The 15763-nt window shown below is 34.9% G+C and overlaps 1 protein-coding gene across 5 annotated transcripts; it reads left to right on the forward strand.

The window, feature by feature from the left end:
• Nucleotides 1-5666: 5666 nt before the first annotated feature.
• On the forward strand, nt 5667-14318 carry SCAP (SREBP cleavage activating protein). 5 transcript variants are annotated; one of them, XM_089072885.1, is made up of 13 exons: nt 5667-6131; nt 6939-7123; nt 7201-7434; nt 7642-7822; nt 8048-8193; nt 8276-9371; nt 9466-9736; nt 9839-10905; nt 10991-11150; nt 11272-11455; nt 11548-11687; nt 11779-11990; nt 12118-14318. In XM_089072885.1, exons 2-13 carry the CDS (start codon nt 7008-7010, stop codon nt 12295-12297), a joined length of 3987 nt encoding a protein of 1328 aa, XP_088929011.1. In that variant the 5' UTR covers nt 5667-6131; nt 6939-7007; the 3' UTR covers nt 12298-14318. The 5 variants fall into 5 exon arrangements, with proteins under 5 accessions (XP_088929011.1, XP_088929012.1, XP_088929014.1 ...); XM_089072886.1 differs by having other exon boundaries at nt 5667-6127; XM_089072888.1 differs by having other exon boundaries at nt 5667-6047.
• The last annotated feature ends 1445 nt before the right edge of the window (nt 14319-15763 follow it).

The following is a 15763-nucleotide window of genomic DNA, read 5'->3' on the forward strand; positions in this document are numbered from 1 at the left end:
TTTGTATTCGATTCTTAAGTTTTAATATTAGAACTTCGTGTTGGTAGTATAATTTTTTTCTAACAAAAACTTCTCTCCGACACTATCGTTATTTTTTTATACTCATTGAGCATTATTTTTATCTAAAAAGAAGAAAGAAATACTCATTTATTTCTTACGTTATTTTTTGATATTTAATACTCATTGAGTATTATTTTTATCCAAAAAGAAGAAAGGAATATTTATTTCTTTATACATTAAAAAAAGGCCGAAAGTCGAATAAATATTCTTGGCAAAACGTCAAAAGTAACTAGATATAGAATCGACGAGTATGAAATCGATTGAAATAGAGGCCACAACAGAATAATAGAACAAATAAATAGACACTAATAAATTTTTCCATTCCTGCAGACTTTTTCGTCGAAATTGTTTTATTTTATCGATCTTCGAATAACCGTTCATTTAATCAACATTTATCATCAAAATCTAAAAATACAAAAACGTAACATAATTTTTTATTTAAGTAGAATAATCGTTTCACACCGAGGCTCAAAGATTTATCATGGAAAAATACAGATGCGATAAATTTATTGAGCACAAAACATGTGTCAAGTTTAGATGACAAAAAAGATAGCCACGGTTCCTCGATATCATTTTTTTTTCCTCTAAAAGCGTACAAAATTTGTTAAATCCTCGAGAAACTTTGCATTGAAGGATTAAATCCAGGTGTCGAGTTAATTAAGAACCTCGAATGCCGATTTCATCGATCTTCAAATAACCGTTCATTTAATCAACATTTATCATCAAAATCTAAAAATACAAAAACGTAATATAATTTTTTATTTAAGTAGAATAATCGTTTCACACCGAGGCTCAAAGATTTATCATGGAAAAATACAGATGCGATAAATTTATTGAGCACAAAACACGTGTCAAGTTTAGATGACAAAAAGATAGCCACGGTTCCTCGATATCATTTTTTTTTCCTCTAAAAGCGTACAAAATTTGTTAAATCCTCGAGAAACTTTGCATTGAAGGATTAAATCCAGGTTTCGAGTTAACTGAGGACCTCGAATATCGATTTCATCGGCGAAGCGGATGAGAGGAGCCATCGAGCTCTAACTAACTAATGGCAGCCGGCGCAACGCTACCGATATCATTAATATTTATCGAAGCGATTTTATTATAAGCCCCATTTGCCTACATTGCCTAAGAACCTGTACTTCGGGCCGCGGATATCGTCCCCGTTATCTAAAGACGAAGCTTCGCTCGTAGCATAAAATTTTACTGGTTTACCGTTATAATGAAAACTGCCGAGACGAGCTTCCGCGAGGACTTTAGCGATAAACATAACGGCGTTACAACCTGATGTAACGATTATGTAACGTAATATACAATATAATCTTAATACGCGGATATAATTAATTGCCGAAATTTGAATGTGATTTACATGTTATATCGAGTAAATGTGATTTATGATTTAATTCTTCCGGAAGAAGTTTCTCCTAAACAAGAAAATCAGACGGAGAGAATTTTCCGCGAATTATTACTTTACGTTAAATTATACGATATCTCCTCCTGTAGTTTCGAATTTTCGCTCACTAAATATAGTGGTAACTATCTCACATTAGACCTCGGTTTAATGTAAAATGTGCGTGAAATTAAATTCATAATAAAATTTAATTATTAATGTGGGCCCTGAGGAATATAATTAAAAATCAGAAACATTTAACTTATAATATTAAATTAATGTCTAATTAGGTCACTATTTCGCGCTGTAAAAGTCAATTTTAAAATTTAATAAAGAATAATATTTTTGTTATTACTATACAAATTTACTGAAACATTTTATATCGAACGACAGCAACACATGCGTCCAATGGCAATCGTCGAAAACCAATATGTGTATCGATGCATGCTATTATCTCTTCAATAATTACCACCAACTGAAAACAAATTGTCGACAATGCATTTTTATTTCCGTCCGTGTATACTTTACGCAAATTTTATATCTGTAAAAATATGAAAATTATATCAGCGTATCCGCCATCCCCTTCGCTTAAAGTACTGGCAATTTATATTACTTTTTTATTTATTTGCATAATTTATTTCGAGTGCTGGAGGCAAATGTACGTTCCACATTTATTCCAATAAAATTTTTATAATATTGATAGGAAATATTGAGAAATAATTTGAATCTGATTGGGAAATATGAGAATCTACGAATATGCTGCCGCTGGTTTATAAGAATTCTATGGTCAAGGTCTTATGTCTTTTTATAAAACCGGAGTCACTCGACAGCGCTTCTTATACCACATTAGCAAATATGCAAACATATGACGTCATCCCTAATCACCTCCAGGGTCTCGGATATTTTATGCTAATTATATAAATATAGAATCATGTCTATTTTTCGTGTTTTTCTACGTTATAAAACTCTCACTTGTTAAAAGCCAAACAAATTTACCGTTGAAAGCGCATATGTTTTTTTTTTTTTTTATAAGATCATTCGTATTTTTATACGGCGAAATATATACATACAGTATAAAATTGAGCAGAATTTTTTGAATAAGAGAAAGAGAATGATTATTTATCTAAAAACAAGTTGAAAGTACAGTATAATTTTTTATAAATAATGTTATAAAGCACGCTAACTAAATTATATTCAAAGTATACATAATAAACTTTATTATAATTTTTTAAAATTATTGTATTTTTTTCGGGTTTTTTTTATATGAAAAATCATGCATTCATTGTACATTCCATTCTGGCGTTTTTAATTTTATAAATATAAATAACTTGCATTTTTATTCATGAATATAGGAAATTTATAAATATCAACTAATTGCTTTTATTAACATTAATATGGCTTTATAAAATTTGTTCATATAAGCATTTCTTCTTGCATACAATATGAATAACAAATAGACAAACAGTTTTTTTTTTTAGAAAAAAAATGTCAAAATAAATTGTCATATGTTATGTATATTATCTGTTTTCAATTTTAAATATTTTCCTGAGTACTTCTTTATAAGTAAATAAATTTGTTTCGCTATATATTTGTATAATATTTCTTTTATTAACGCACTTAGAATTCTTAATGAAACAAGATAAAAGACGAAGAAGTTGAAAAGAACAGAGAAAATGAGTATATTAACATTTTAAAATCTTTGCAAAAATTTTGAAATCATTAAAAATATGCTCTTTTTCGCATTTCAAATTGTATATTGTATAACAAAACGTATTTGCATTAATATTTACATAAATGTTACGTGAGCATTAATAACAAATGAAAAATAATTAAATAATAATGAAAAGGAGAGAGAAAAAAAGAATCGAAAACTGATATCTCGGACGAAAGAAAAAAAAAAAAAAAAGGAATTCAGATGCAGTTCGTTTGCAGTACTGTTTGTTTTATTAATTAATAACAGAACCGAGTTTACGTCAACACAATCGTAACTTAATGACGCGAATTTTTCATGAAATTCTCTCACGGGTCTGCTCGCAGAGGATCACGTTACACGTGAGCATCGACGCAAGCCCGCACGTTTGCAGACGATTGACCTCTGTGAGATAGTGACCATTTGTAGCAGCCTAATTTCCATTTATTACGCAATTGATGCAATTAGACATGTCAATCGCGGGATAATAGGCCGGCGCGCGGGTCGGCCAACCGCGGCCGCACGAAGCGGATCTCTCGCTAAAGTCAATCGAACAAAAAGATATACATATGGAACAAACTAAATTATTAACAAGACGAGGTGTTGACTACGTTAAGCGACCTCGGCGCTTTCCTTCTTGACCGCCATGCTTGTTGATCATTAATTGATGAAATGTGAAAAGCGAGAGAAAAGGGAACGCCGAGGTATGCGGCGGCGTTACATCTCACCGCTTTGATAAATCATGATTCCGCATGAAAAGTTGGTTGTTATAATTTGTAAAACTTTACTGCGAACAGGAAGAGATACAATTTTAAGGAAGAAGCAAAATTCACAAGAGAAGTGAATGTTAATAATATCAAGTGTTAATTTTTAACGTGATATTTTTAATACAATACTCGAGATGTTTCTCTTGTTATAAATTACTTAAATGTCACTTTTTATATTTTATTCACGAGTTTTATGTTTTGCTACTTGAAACTTGTTCGTGTTGGGATTTTTTTCTCTATATCATACCCTGATCTTCTATATTACTCGAAAAATTTAAACTTTGGCACGTGGCGTGCATAACCGTCAATTATCTATGCGATGAAATTTCATGAATGGCATATATATGAACTAATTGGAAAAGAATAGACTTTAGTAAGTCTAAATAGAAACAGGAAATTATATTCCGATTTTGCAAATAGACGTCCTCGAGATCTCGTTATACAATTCGAAATGTTACCTGTCAAAAGATCCCACAATATTATTTATTACCATCGTTAATTATCGCAATCAAAAATTCCTCGACTTAACTCTCCTAATACTTTATTCTTTAGCTGGAAACCTAGATTTTTACCAAAAATCCTTCTTGAAAAATTTACGAATGTCATCAAAATTTATATTAGTTTAATAGTTTGTCATTCTTCCTGAATTCCCATGGTGCTCTTTTCTTTAATTCGCCCAATCTCGTAGATACGTAGGTTTTCCTCTCCATTTCTATCTATCATTCATATCTCTTTTCTCTCTGCTTCGTAAAATTCTGAATAATCGTTTCCCAGGATGTCAAAAAAATCGAAAAAGATTTCCTGAGAATTCCTAATTTCCAAAGCAATTTGTTAAAAATTCCAGGTAAAGTTAAAATATTTTTAAATGTTAGTGTCTTAGAAACAAATATAGATTTATTATGAAAAATCTTTAATATTTTCCATTCCTAAAAATTTATAAATCATATAATAAAATTAAAAATCACTCGAGTATATCGATAACCAAATTTGAAAAATTTTGAAAGAAACTACAAAGGATTCAAAAAAATAAATATTTTATATTTAAAATAATATTTTCAAATTTTATATCTTAAAATTTTCAAATTTTATTTTCAAAAGCTATAAACAAAAAATTATATAAAGTATAATAGATACAAAATTCAGCTTTTATAAAATTATTAAAATAAATATCTATTTTTATTAAACAAAATTGCATCTAATACGATATTTATACATCAATATCGAATATGGAATTATTTATAAAATGAATGTATTCTGATGTTTGTAATGGACATCTTCTGTTATTGTCAACAATTCAATTATTAAACTCTCGACTATTAAGACGAGTTTTTTAATTCATTGATTAATAAATTACATTATGCGCAAATGCAACTTTGCTTTATAAAAACAGCATTTGCGCATTATGCAACTGATCAATCGATGAATGGATCGAGAAAACTCGTCTCTTTATATAACAAAATATTGGAAAAAGCAATTTTTTCAAAAAGATTTCTTAATTTTTCAATAAATTCCTCGAGAGAATTCCAGGTATGTGTTTTTTCAGATTTTTCCAGGTAGGTACCCTAGTTTTCTGCTCCTCTGCGTCTTATGCAGGTCAGAAGAACTTTTTTTCTACACGACGTTCCCGCGAAAGCCTTCGATATTATTATGCATGCGATCGAATCACGGATTATGCAGCAGTTAACTGCGCACAACTACGGTCAGTTACGCGATGGACTCATCTGCGAGCGATACCTTTTATTTTTTCGCGTGTTTGTTTCAAAGCATCTCTTCTCTCTCTCTCTCTCTCTCTCTCTCCTTCTCTTTCTCTTTCTCTCTTCCCTTTCACTCCTAATCGGCCACGTGTGTATTCGGTGCGACGCGATTGGCCGCGCGACAGAGGCTCGACCGGAGGGGGGGGGGGTTGGTTTAAAAATAAATTAAACACTTTTCTCGAGTACGAGTGACTTACTGCCCAGCTGGACATAGTATAGACCCCGGGCTGATCGCCGGCTTATCGCGCGCGTGCGAGAGGAATCTAAGGGAACGTGCCGAACATCGTCATCGTCATCGCCGACGTTGCGGGTCGCAAGCACGTAGGCGCGTGCCGCGATCCGATTGTTTCCCGTCGCCGGTTTATCGCGCGCTCGCCCGTATATATGTACATATCATTATCATGTTCGGGCGAGTTTCGCGAGCGATGACATGACCCGCAACACGTGCGAGCGCAGCGCGATTCGCGTAGGTATGACCATCAGCACCGCGAAATCGATTCCGAGTAGCGGCGCCCTCTTCCCCTCCCCGCCCTCGATCTTAACGCGTCTTCTAATGCGCCGCAAAAACGCTCGTACATAACCTCGTCTAGCCCGTGCGCCGCGCCGCGGCGTAGTTTTCCTCTTTTTTTTCTTCTCGCTCCTTCTCTCTTTCTCTCTCTCTCTCTCTCTCTCTCTCTCTTTCGTTTTTATCGCATCGCGCCGCTCCTTGTCGTTCTGCTCTTCAATCTCGTCCGCGCGAGGCGAAGCGAAGCGAAGCGAAGCGAAGCGAAGTGAAGCGAGGTAAAGAAAGGGGAAAAGAGAGCCAAACTGCGCACCGTCGTCCGAGGACTCCGCGGGTGTCCGGACGATCGATAATCCCGAGGCACGGGTCGATTCTTCACCGCGTCTTAGGACGAAGTGACGGCGGGGAAATCGGTCGCCGACGAAGCGGAATGGTCAGGGAATGCCGTAAGTCGGATTCAGCAAACGTGACTGGCGCACGAGCTGGAGAACGCTCTCCGTCTCGTCGACGGGGAACGGCGGGACAGCGGGCGCCTCCGCGACCAATTCGCTCTCGGTTATCGCTTTACTTAAAGGTGAATTAAATATCTCCCGTGCCGACACGCGTCTCTCCCGGTTGCGTAATGACGGTGATAATCGATGAAAAACACGCAGCGCCTTCTTGGCCCCCTGTTCTCTCTAACCTCTATCTCCGTCTCGCGGCGCCTTCGCGGTATCATGTGTCACGTTTGCCGTGCCGATACTTAGATGATCGTTTGGATGCTTTGGATTGCTAGGTCAGTTACAAGCGGCACGGCGGCCTGCAATCCGGGGATGTCGCACCACGGACGTAGCTCGTAGATGAGATGTCTCGCAGTCTGCCGGAGAGGGTGGCTGGGCTCTACTACGCCCACGGCCTATTCTGCTCCTCCCATCCCGTCATCGTACTCTCGTTCGCGATATCGGTTCTCCTATTATGCTGGTGAGTTAATTACCGTCTCGTTTATCGGCGCCCGAAGCGGGCCCGTACATCGATTGATTTTGATTTATTCGTTGCAGCTGTCCGCTTGTCAATTTGCCCATGCCGGGCAATGCCCCGAAAACCCTGATCAACGATACGGTTCCACCGGAGAATGGCACGGAAACCTCGGTACTCTACGTCCAACAAGTGGTGCTAAGAATCGGAGTGATACCATGGAGCGAAGATCTGACGCTGATGGATGCCTTCAGAGGACCCCTATACGAAGTGTTCAATCTCTTGGAAATCATACAGAACTACCAGCATCCAGAAACGTGAGTGGCTTTCTCTAAAGACCTGTTTTTTTTTTTTTGTTATCGCTGCACTAGAATTTTTCACTTTCACCAAACCTCAAATATGTATTTTATTTCAAGTACAATAAGTGTGTAGTTCAGTTACAAGAACATATCTTAAAGTCAATAGTGCACTTATAGTAGCAAATAAAATCAATGTGTTAATTAAAATACATTTCCTATTTGTAGATTAAAAACACTTAGCCAGGTATGCTTGCATATCGAAGCGGTAAAGAAGAAAAATGGAAAGAAGGCCGAGGTTTTGCCGGAATACAACTGTCTTGTCTTATCGCCCGCAAATCTCTGGCAACAAAGTTTAGAGTTGTTTGCTCAAGACACAAATCTCATTAACACAATATTTTCTTATCAGGTAAATACACAATCATGAAAATTCAATTATTCCATGTGAGGTAATAGCAGCAGCAGTTTTACGTCAATAATTTATATTCATTAGTTTTTGTCGCAATGTAGCAGATACAACATTCTTTTCGTTTTGATATATATATATATATATATATATATTAACATAACTTTACCTATTGTGAGAAAAATTGTGAGAAAAATTAATCTATTTTCCTGTGCTTATATATTGCAGAATCTTCAAAGGGGTAAGATAAGCCTTGCAGAAGTAATGTTTGGAATGAGTTTGAAAGAAACGGGAGTGAAAAGATATCCTGCTCGAGTTCGTCAGAGAATCCTCCAATATGCCGTAACCATTTATTTGAAGAAATATGATCAAGAGTAAGTGTTTATATAATTCATTAATTTCCATTTTATTATCACTGTGATTGTGTATAGTAAAGCATATTTTATTTGCTCATAGATTTGTAAAAGGGTTGCAGCATCGGTTAAAAACCTATTATCATCTACATCAAAATACTGATAATAGCACGGATGTTGAGACGCATGATGAGATACTGAATATTTTCTATCCTGGCAAATTCAACTACAGTGAATTCTTCCCGCTGATGATGACTTCCCTAGCGTTATTTTTCTACGAATACTTCCAAGTGCGGAAGATAGAACTGGTCAAGTCTAAAATTGGCATTGCGTTTAGTGCTAGCGTGACAGTGATGGGCTCGCTGTCTATGACTGTGGGTGTGTGCTTTTTCTTCGGTTTGACTTTGAGTATGAGTGCTAAAGAAGTATTCCCGTACTTGGTGATTATCTTCGGTCTCGAAAACGTTCAGGTGTTGACCAAGAGCGTTGTCAGTACACCCGCCCAATTGGACGTGAAAATACGCGTCGCTCAAGCTTTATCAAAGGAGGGATGGTCCATCACGAAGAACTTACTCACGGAAGTAACTATTTTGACTGTCGGATTATTCACTTTCATTCCTTCCATCCAGGAATTTTGTATATTTGCCATTGTCGGATTGTTTAATGACTTTTTCCTGCAAATGGTATTCTTCTCGACGATCTTGGCGATCGACATCAGACGAACGGAACTGTCCAGCGAGAATTCCAAGTTTCACCTATCGCACATTCAGGCATCACGCAGACAACAGTTTACCACTACCATTACCAATAGGAAACCTCAAATATTTCGTTCCAAGTCTCATCCGAGATTGAACGGTTTATCTACCGGCCCGACGAACGTCATCGCTCCGAATACGCAAAATACTCACACGCTGGCCAAGATTCCCAAGCGTTTGAGACTGGTACATTTATGGGCGCGGACACGAATCTTTCAACGTGCATTTATGGTAGGAATGGTCGTGTGGATCAGCATGACCATTAACGACTCTGGTATCATCGAGCATATAATACACCTTAGCGAAACACTAAAGCCAGAAACTGATATTGATGGATATACAGTGGACAAGCCTCAATCATTAAACAATTATGTCGAGTTAAATACTGCAACGCCTATATCTGTGTCGCCCGCAACTATAGATCCGGCTAATTTAAACGAACAGGTGAATTTTTCATTTCTTTCTACGGACGCTTTTTTTCTTACATTTTTAAACTAATCCATTTATTTAAGAAAAAAAAATATATTTTTCTTTTTAGGATTTAAATAACAATACAACAGAGGAATTAAACAAATTAAAACCTATGGATTTTCCACCTTGGAATAGCTTATCACTATATCACTGGTCTTCGATTCTCTTAATGTACAATGTGTCGATAGCCGGTGGACGAGTGACTATATTACCGACGATAAAGTTATCGCACGCGGTGAGTCCGCAATTAGCAAAGCAGATCAGCAATCCAAACGACGTTCAACACTTCCAATGGCAAAGTCTCGCTACCGCCGCGCTCGATCCTTTAGATTTTTCAGGTTTGTAAAAGTTACAAAAAGCTAATTATCTGGCGTCAGGTCATCAATCTTTTTTTATGCTTATTTTCCTTTAGTTATAGATAAGATTTTACTTATTTATAGATATGGAGGTGCCATCGAGATCTGAGGGACGCGTATTTAATACGGACGCGCCTTTCGTGCCGTCGAGCCCGATGGAGATATTTCTGGCCGCTCTGCTGTGTCTTATTAGCGTCATCGTAGTCGCATACACGATGGTCGTGCTGTATCGTTGTATCTGCTCGAGGAATTACGCGGAGTGGCGAGCCAGCTGGCACCAGCAAGAAAAGACCCACGACTCCGTTACTCAGTTATTGCTGGAGGCGGTACCCCTGGTTCTGGAAGGCCATACTCAGGAAGTGGAGTGCATCGCGACGGATAATAATACCGTCGCTAGCACGTGTTTGGCGGGGCACATCAGGATATGGGATTCGATCTCCGGCGAGCAATTGGCGCATATCGATAGGCGACAGTTCTTCAGCGGTCCGCAAGGAGCGTTAAGTCAAACATCACCGGACACCGACGAGTTGATGTCGGATTACGAGAGCGGTTCGCCGCCCTCCAGAGGAGAAATGGAAGCTGCACAGTCGCTGGGACTTTATTCACCGGCCTCGGCCATGTATCAGGGAAAGTTATCACCCGCTTACAATATGCGAAAAGTTAATAGTAATAATAACAACGATCATAAAAGGCGATCTATAGGAAATGCATTGGATTACGATTACCAAATCAACGAGTTCAGCAGCGACAAGCAGAAATTGCTGCGTCGAAGCTTGGGTAGCACTTATGATCTTCCCGATTTAAAACCGGCGATTAATATCAAATTCTCAACCATAAGGTATACGCCTTCGCAGAAGAATTACGATCAAGGCTTCGACTTTGGGGATCGATATAAAATTTTATTAGAAGAGCACAATAGATCGATTGAAGAGATGCAGAAATCTAAAGCCAGGGAACAAATGAGCGTACCTCCTCCCACGAGATTGAGTAATTTAGTTGGCAGTACGTCTTCTATAAATACCGATCGCACGATACAGTCGTCACACATTATATCGGCAATTTGGTGTATGGATTATCAGGAAAATCTCATAGTAGTGGGATGCGCTAACGGCAGTCTAGAATTCTGGGAAGGTACCACCGGTAGATTCAAGGTGAGATTCGAATAATCCGAATAGATGTATCCGACAAATGTAAATCAAATATCTAATTCAACAAGTCTTTTCCTCCTTAATCTAGTGTCTCTTTGATGATGGATCGGGACTTGGAATCTCTGCTGTTAAACTTGTCGGTAGTAGAGTAGTGGCGGCTAAATTGAACGGAGCCGTCGATTTTCTGCAACTCGAAAGTTACAGCGAAGGCCAGCAGATTGATTGGGGCTTCACGTCTTACAGAAGAAGTAAGTAATCTTTAAGATAATGATAAAAATATTATCTATACGCGCGTTATATTTACATGTGTGATATTGTATTATATTACAAATAGCATAAATTTTTTATTTAATTCATCGGCTATTTCAGCGCATGTGCGAACGGGCAGCGCTGGTTCGCCTATGGATTTAAGTAACAGCATGCAAACGGAGGAAGACCTGCGCTGCATGAAAATCGGCTCTCACAGAGCACACCAGCAAGCGATTACAGTTTTGGACAGCGAAGGTGGACGCGTATTAACAGGCAGCCAGGATCACACCCTGAAAGTATACAGGTATAAAATCGAAAGACACTACAATCCAGCTAGCTTTTCCAATTTCACAATTGTTTGTTTATTTATTGATATATTTTTCGTGGATTATCTAGGCTAGAGGATCAGCTACCCCTGTATACGCTTCATGGACATTGCGGTCCGATATCGTGCCTCTTTATCGATAGAATAAGTCCCATGACATCCGGTAGCGGGTCTCAAGATGGATTATTGTGTGTGTGGGATCTTTTGACAGGTAACATCGTCCTCCATAAATATATATTTGATAATTTATTATAATTACTATATGTCTTTTAATTTAATATTCGTGTATAATATTGTTGCAGGAGCATGCATGTATAGTATTCAAGCCCATGATGGTGCTGTAGCCGCTATCACATGTTCAGTGTCCTATGTGATAAGTATCGGAACAGATGAAAGACTGTGTGTCTGGGAGCGCTTTCAAGGACACTTATTACATACTTTGCCGGCACATAAAGCAGCTTATAGTTTACAATTAGTGATGCTAACGCATCACCTCCTCATAACTAGCAATCAGGTATACAAAAATGTTCTTTTAATGCTTATCAATTATAAAAAAATAAATCGCAGAAAATCTAAGATTAATAATATTGATATATTGATAAAGAAGCTTATTAATATTTGAATCTAAATTAATGTTTCAGGGATCATTAGTGGTTTGGGATGTGAGAACGGGCGAGCCTGTGCGGGAAGTAAGATTGGGTCATAAAGACAGTTGCATTTTTGTAAAGCAAATGTTGGCATTACGAGATAGCGTCGTTTGCGACTATGGTCGGCAGTTGAGAATAGTTAGGTTTCCATTGGTCTCTGATAAGCTGGACTAAGTTGTTTTTATGCGCGTGTACATAGCCGTTTTTCTTTGTCTAGCATATTTTAGGTAATAATGATTTGAAGAAGTGTCTTATGTTATTAGTCTCTGTTTAGAAATTACAGATTTTTATACGACATATATCGCGTGAACATTCTAAAGAGTAATGTATATTTTCGATGTAAGTTTATGTTGTATGATAATACACGTCTTTACGATAATATATTTTTTATCTGACGAAAACATTATATACATAAATAATCACAGTTTCGATTTTTATGCGGAATCATCGATACTAATGGCATTAAACACCAATTAAAATGTGGAAGAAATGAAGATTATATAATTATACATATACATGGTACGTTCTATTTATATATTTCTTTTTATTTAATTTACATTTTAAGGATGATAAAATTTTGAATTCTTTAATTCTTCGATTATGATATGAAATAACTTTTCTTAGCTTTTTATGTTTATTTAATATTTTATAACATGCATAGTGGCTGTGCTTTATTTTGGAATATCTATTAGCTTTTTTTAAGTAGCATAAAAAAGCGCTTAATGTTTTAAACGTTTTTTATGTTTTTACAATAAGTAACATCGTGATAACATACAAGCATTTGTAAAGCCAATGTTGTTCTCTAATGCAGAGCAGTAGACAAAACAAAAAATTTAACGATGTAATATTTAGAATAACGATATTATAAAAAATAATATTTCTGCAACGGAGAATGTAAGCTTCTACGATGTTAAATATTTGTATTTAACAAATGGATACTATTTGTTATTATAAATTTATAGAAATTTTTTTAAAAGTTGATCAATTTTTGAAATTATCGAATATTGTAAAAATATTTTATTCGATTAAATTTGTAATGTTTTGAAAACCATTATCTGTAAGAGTTCTTATGTAAATTTATATCGAATAGATGAAAATGAACTCACATTTTGTGCAAATCAGGTTTTAAAAGTGCCTTTATCATATTTGTCATTTATATCTTCATATCGAAAAAAAAACAAAACATAAATATGATAACAAAAGAAAAACAATTCTGTTCCTTATTATTCCGATATAAGTAAAACTTGAGAGAAAATAAAAATTTATTTTTTATTTAGTTATAGAATTTTACAAAATGTATCTTATTTATTTAATAGCATGGTGTGACGATTACACTTTCAAACGAGTGAAGTATTTATCATTATTATTTAACAGATAGAAAATTTGACAATCAAATTGATAATTTAAAATAATTGTAACCATTGTTTTTAAATACCATGCCAGTTGTGATGTTATGATTTACAATTAATTTATTATTAATTCATTGATAAAGTTAATATAAGATAATTCTTAATATGTCAATACTTCACATATATAATTTTATATATAATAACTCAAAAAAAATATAGCCTAAACGACTTATAATTTTTTTATTTTGGACTCTACATTTATTTCCTGAAATATCGATATATTAAAAGAATTCTCTGTATATTAATTACTTGTGAATATATTTCACTAATTCGAAATTGATTCTACTGATTAATTCCTTAGGAAATCATCCTATAGAAAACCATCACTTTGCACAAAGTACGTTTTTATTTTATGTCGACTATATTTATGTGTTGTGTGTCTACAAGTCAATACAATATCAAGAATATTTCTTTACTTGACTTTTACTTAACATATGGCAGCTGTATTAAATTTTCATTTTACAGGAACGTATAATCCTGTGTAAAAAGACATAGTTTTTTTTGCGAAGGAGTGCGATGTGTATGCCGTCTTAATCTGCCATATATTACTGTATTTTTGTATGCAATGAATTCTTGCTTAGGGTATATGAAGCGAAAATCTATCTTAGTAAGAAAAACGTGTAAAAGCGTGTATATTCTTTTTATTTATTATTATTATTATTATTATTATTATTATTATTATTGGAAAAAAGCATGATTCCTTCATTTAGCTGAATATCGCGAAAATAGCGAAAATTATATATACTTTGATTATAAAATAATAAAAATATATCTGTTTGATTATAATGTATGTTGATTAAGATGCTTGGTCAGAATTTAAGCTGCTATTCGAGCATTAGCGTCGTCATTTCCTAGCGATTGGGCATTGGGTATTATAACGAAATGTACTCTCAATGAAACAGTAAAAACTCGCTAGCGATTAATTAAATCTATATGACTTTTATATTTATTTGATTAATTTAACGCGATTACGCCGAGATTGTATGCACACAGTGCAGAGCAGAATATATTGTTCTTTTAATAAAAAAAAAAAAAAAAAAATTAATATACGCCCAGTCTCATTTTGTCTCGTTTTATTCGCGCCACGTCATATTTATTATCGGAGCTTTAATTGGTCTAGCATGGCTAAATGATTTGAGATTCTTTTTATAGTTCTCGGTACCGCATAATTGCAAATGATGCACGCTAAAAAGAAAGGTACGCGATATAATACGAGGAATCGATGTAATTTATGCTCTCTAAAAATCTCTTAAAGTAAACTTTCCTCTTTAGTTGCATCCACTAATTGAATGATTATATTTTGTAGTAGTTGGTATTTCTCAGTATCATTATAACCTGGCGTTGACGTAACATGAATCTTCTAAGTATTCTCAATTTATTAGCAAGTGCCGTCCTATTTTGTGCGATTGCAATAGCAATTGAAGTCTCGTCAATTGAGTTCAGATGAATTATTTATATATTTAAATAAAGAAAGCCATATGCAAATATATGTAGGCATTAAAAGCATAATAAGCGAAGAAATTGCGATAGTTCTCGACTTAATTAAATAAAGTATTTTTAATTTTTATACATCGCTGTATTAATATTAATATTTATAATATGATTAATGCTTACAATAATTGTTTAATCTTCGTATACGTAAAAGAAGTAATGCAAATGAAATATAAGACATCTATTACGAGTGTAAATTTCGTATTATTTCGTATTATTTCGTGTTAATTAATGACATTATTGCCATATCGCGGTATGTAAAATGATAATATTAATCGCTATTTGATATGAGAAAATTAATCACGTTGATTCTGTAAAGAAGAGTTAAGTAAAAAAGAATCTCGATGACAGCTAAAACAGTAGCGACGTAATCTGCGATTAGATAGTAGGTAGGATAATGATCGGCAATTAACATAATCTTTAACACTTGATTTCTTCTTTTAAGACGTATTAGAAGAAATTACTTCGATCAATCACCTAAATTTTAAATAAAATAATTTTATTTCTCACGCATTCTCTAAAAAATATATTTTGTTGCATATAATATTATTGTAAGCAGATATTTTAACAAAAGCAATTTCGACGAGTTCACATTTCGACCGTTATATAGTCTAAAAAAATGATCTCCACGTTTGTTCTCGCAGTAATGAAAATCGACAAATTGGAGCACATCGAAAATTGATCATCAAAATGGAAGCCAGCCTTTTTTTACACACATATATATATATATATATATATAT

Source organism: Pogonomyrmex barbatus, unplaced genomic scaffold (assembly GCF_055798465.1).
Source record: "Pogonomyrmex barbatus isolate J1 unplaced genomic scaffold, ASM5579846v1 scaffold14, whole genome shotgun sequence".
NCBI classification, from domain to species: domain Eukaryota; kingdom Metazoa; phylum Arthropoda; class Insecta; order Hymenoptera; family Formicidae; genus Pogonomyrmex; species Pogonomyrmex barbatus.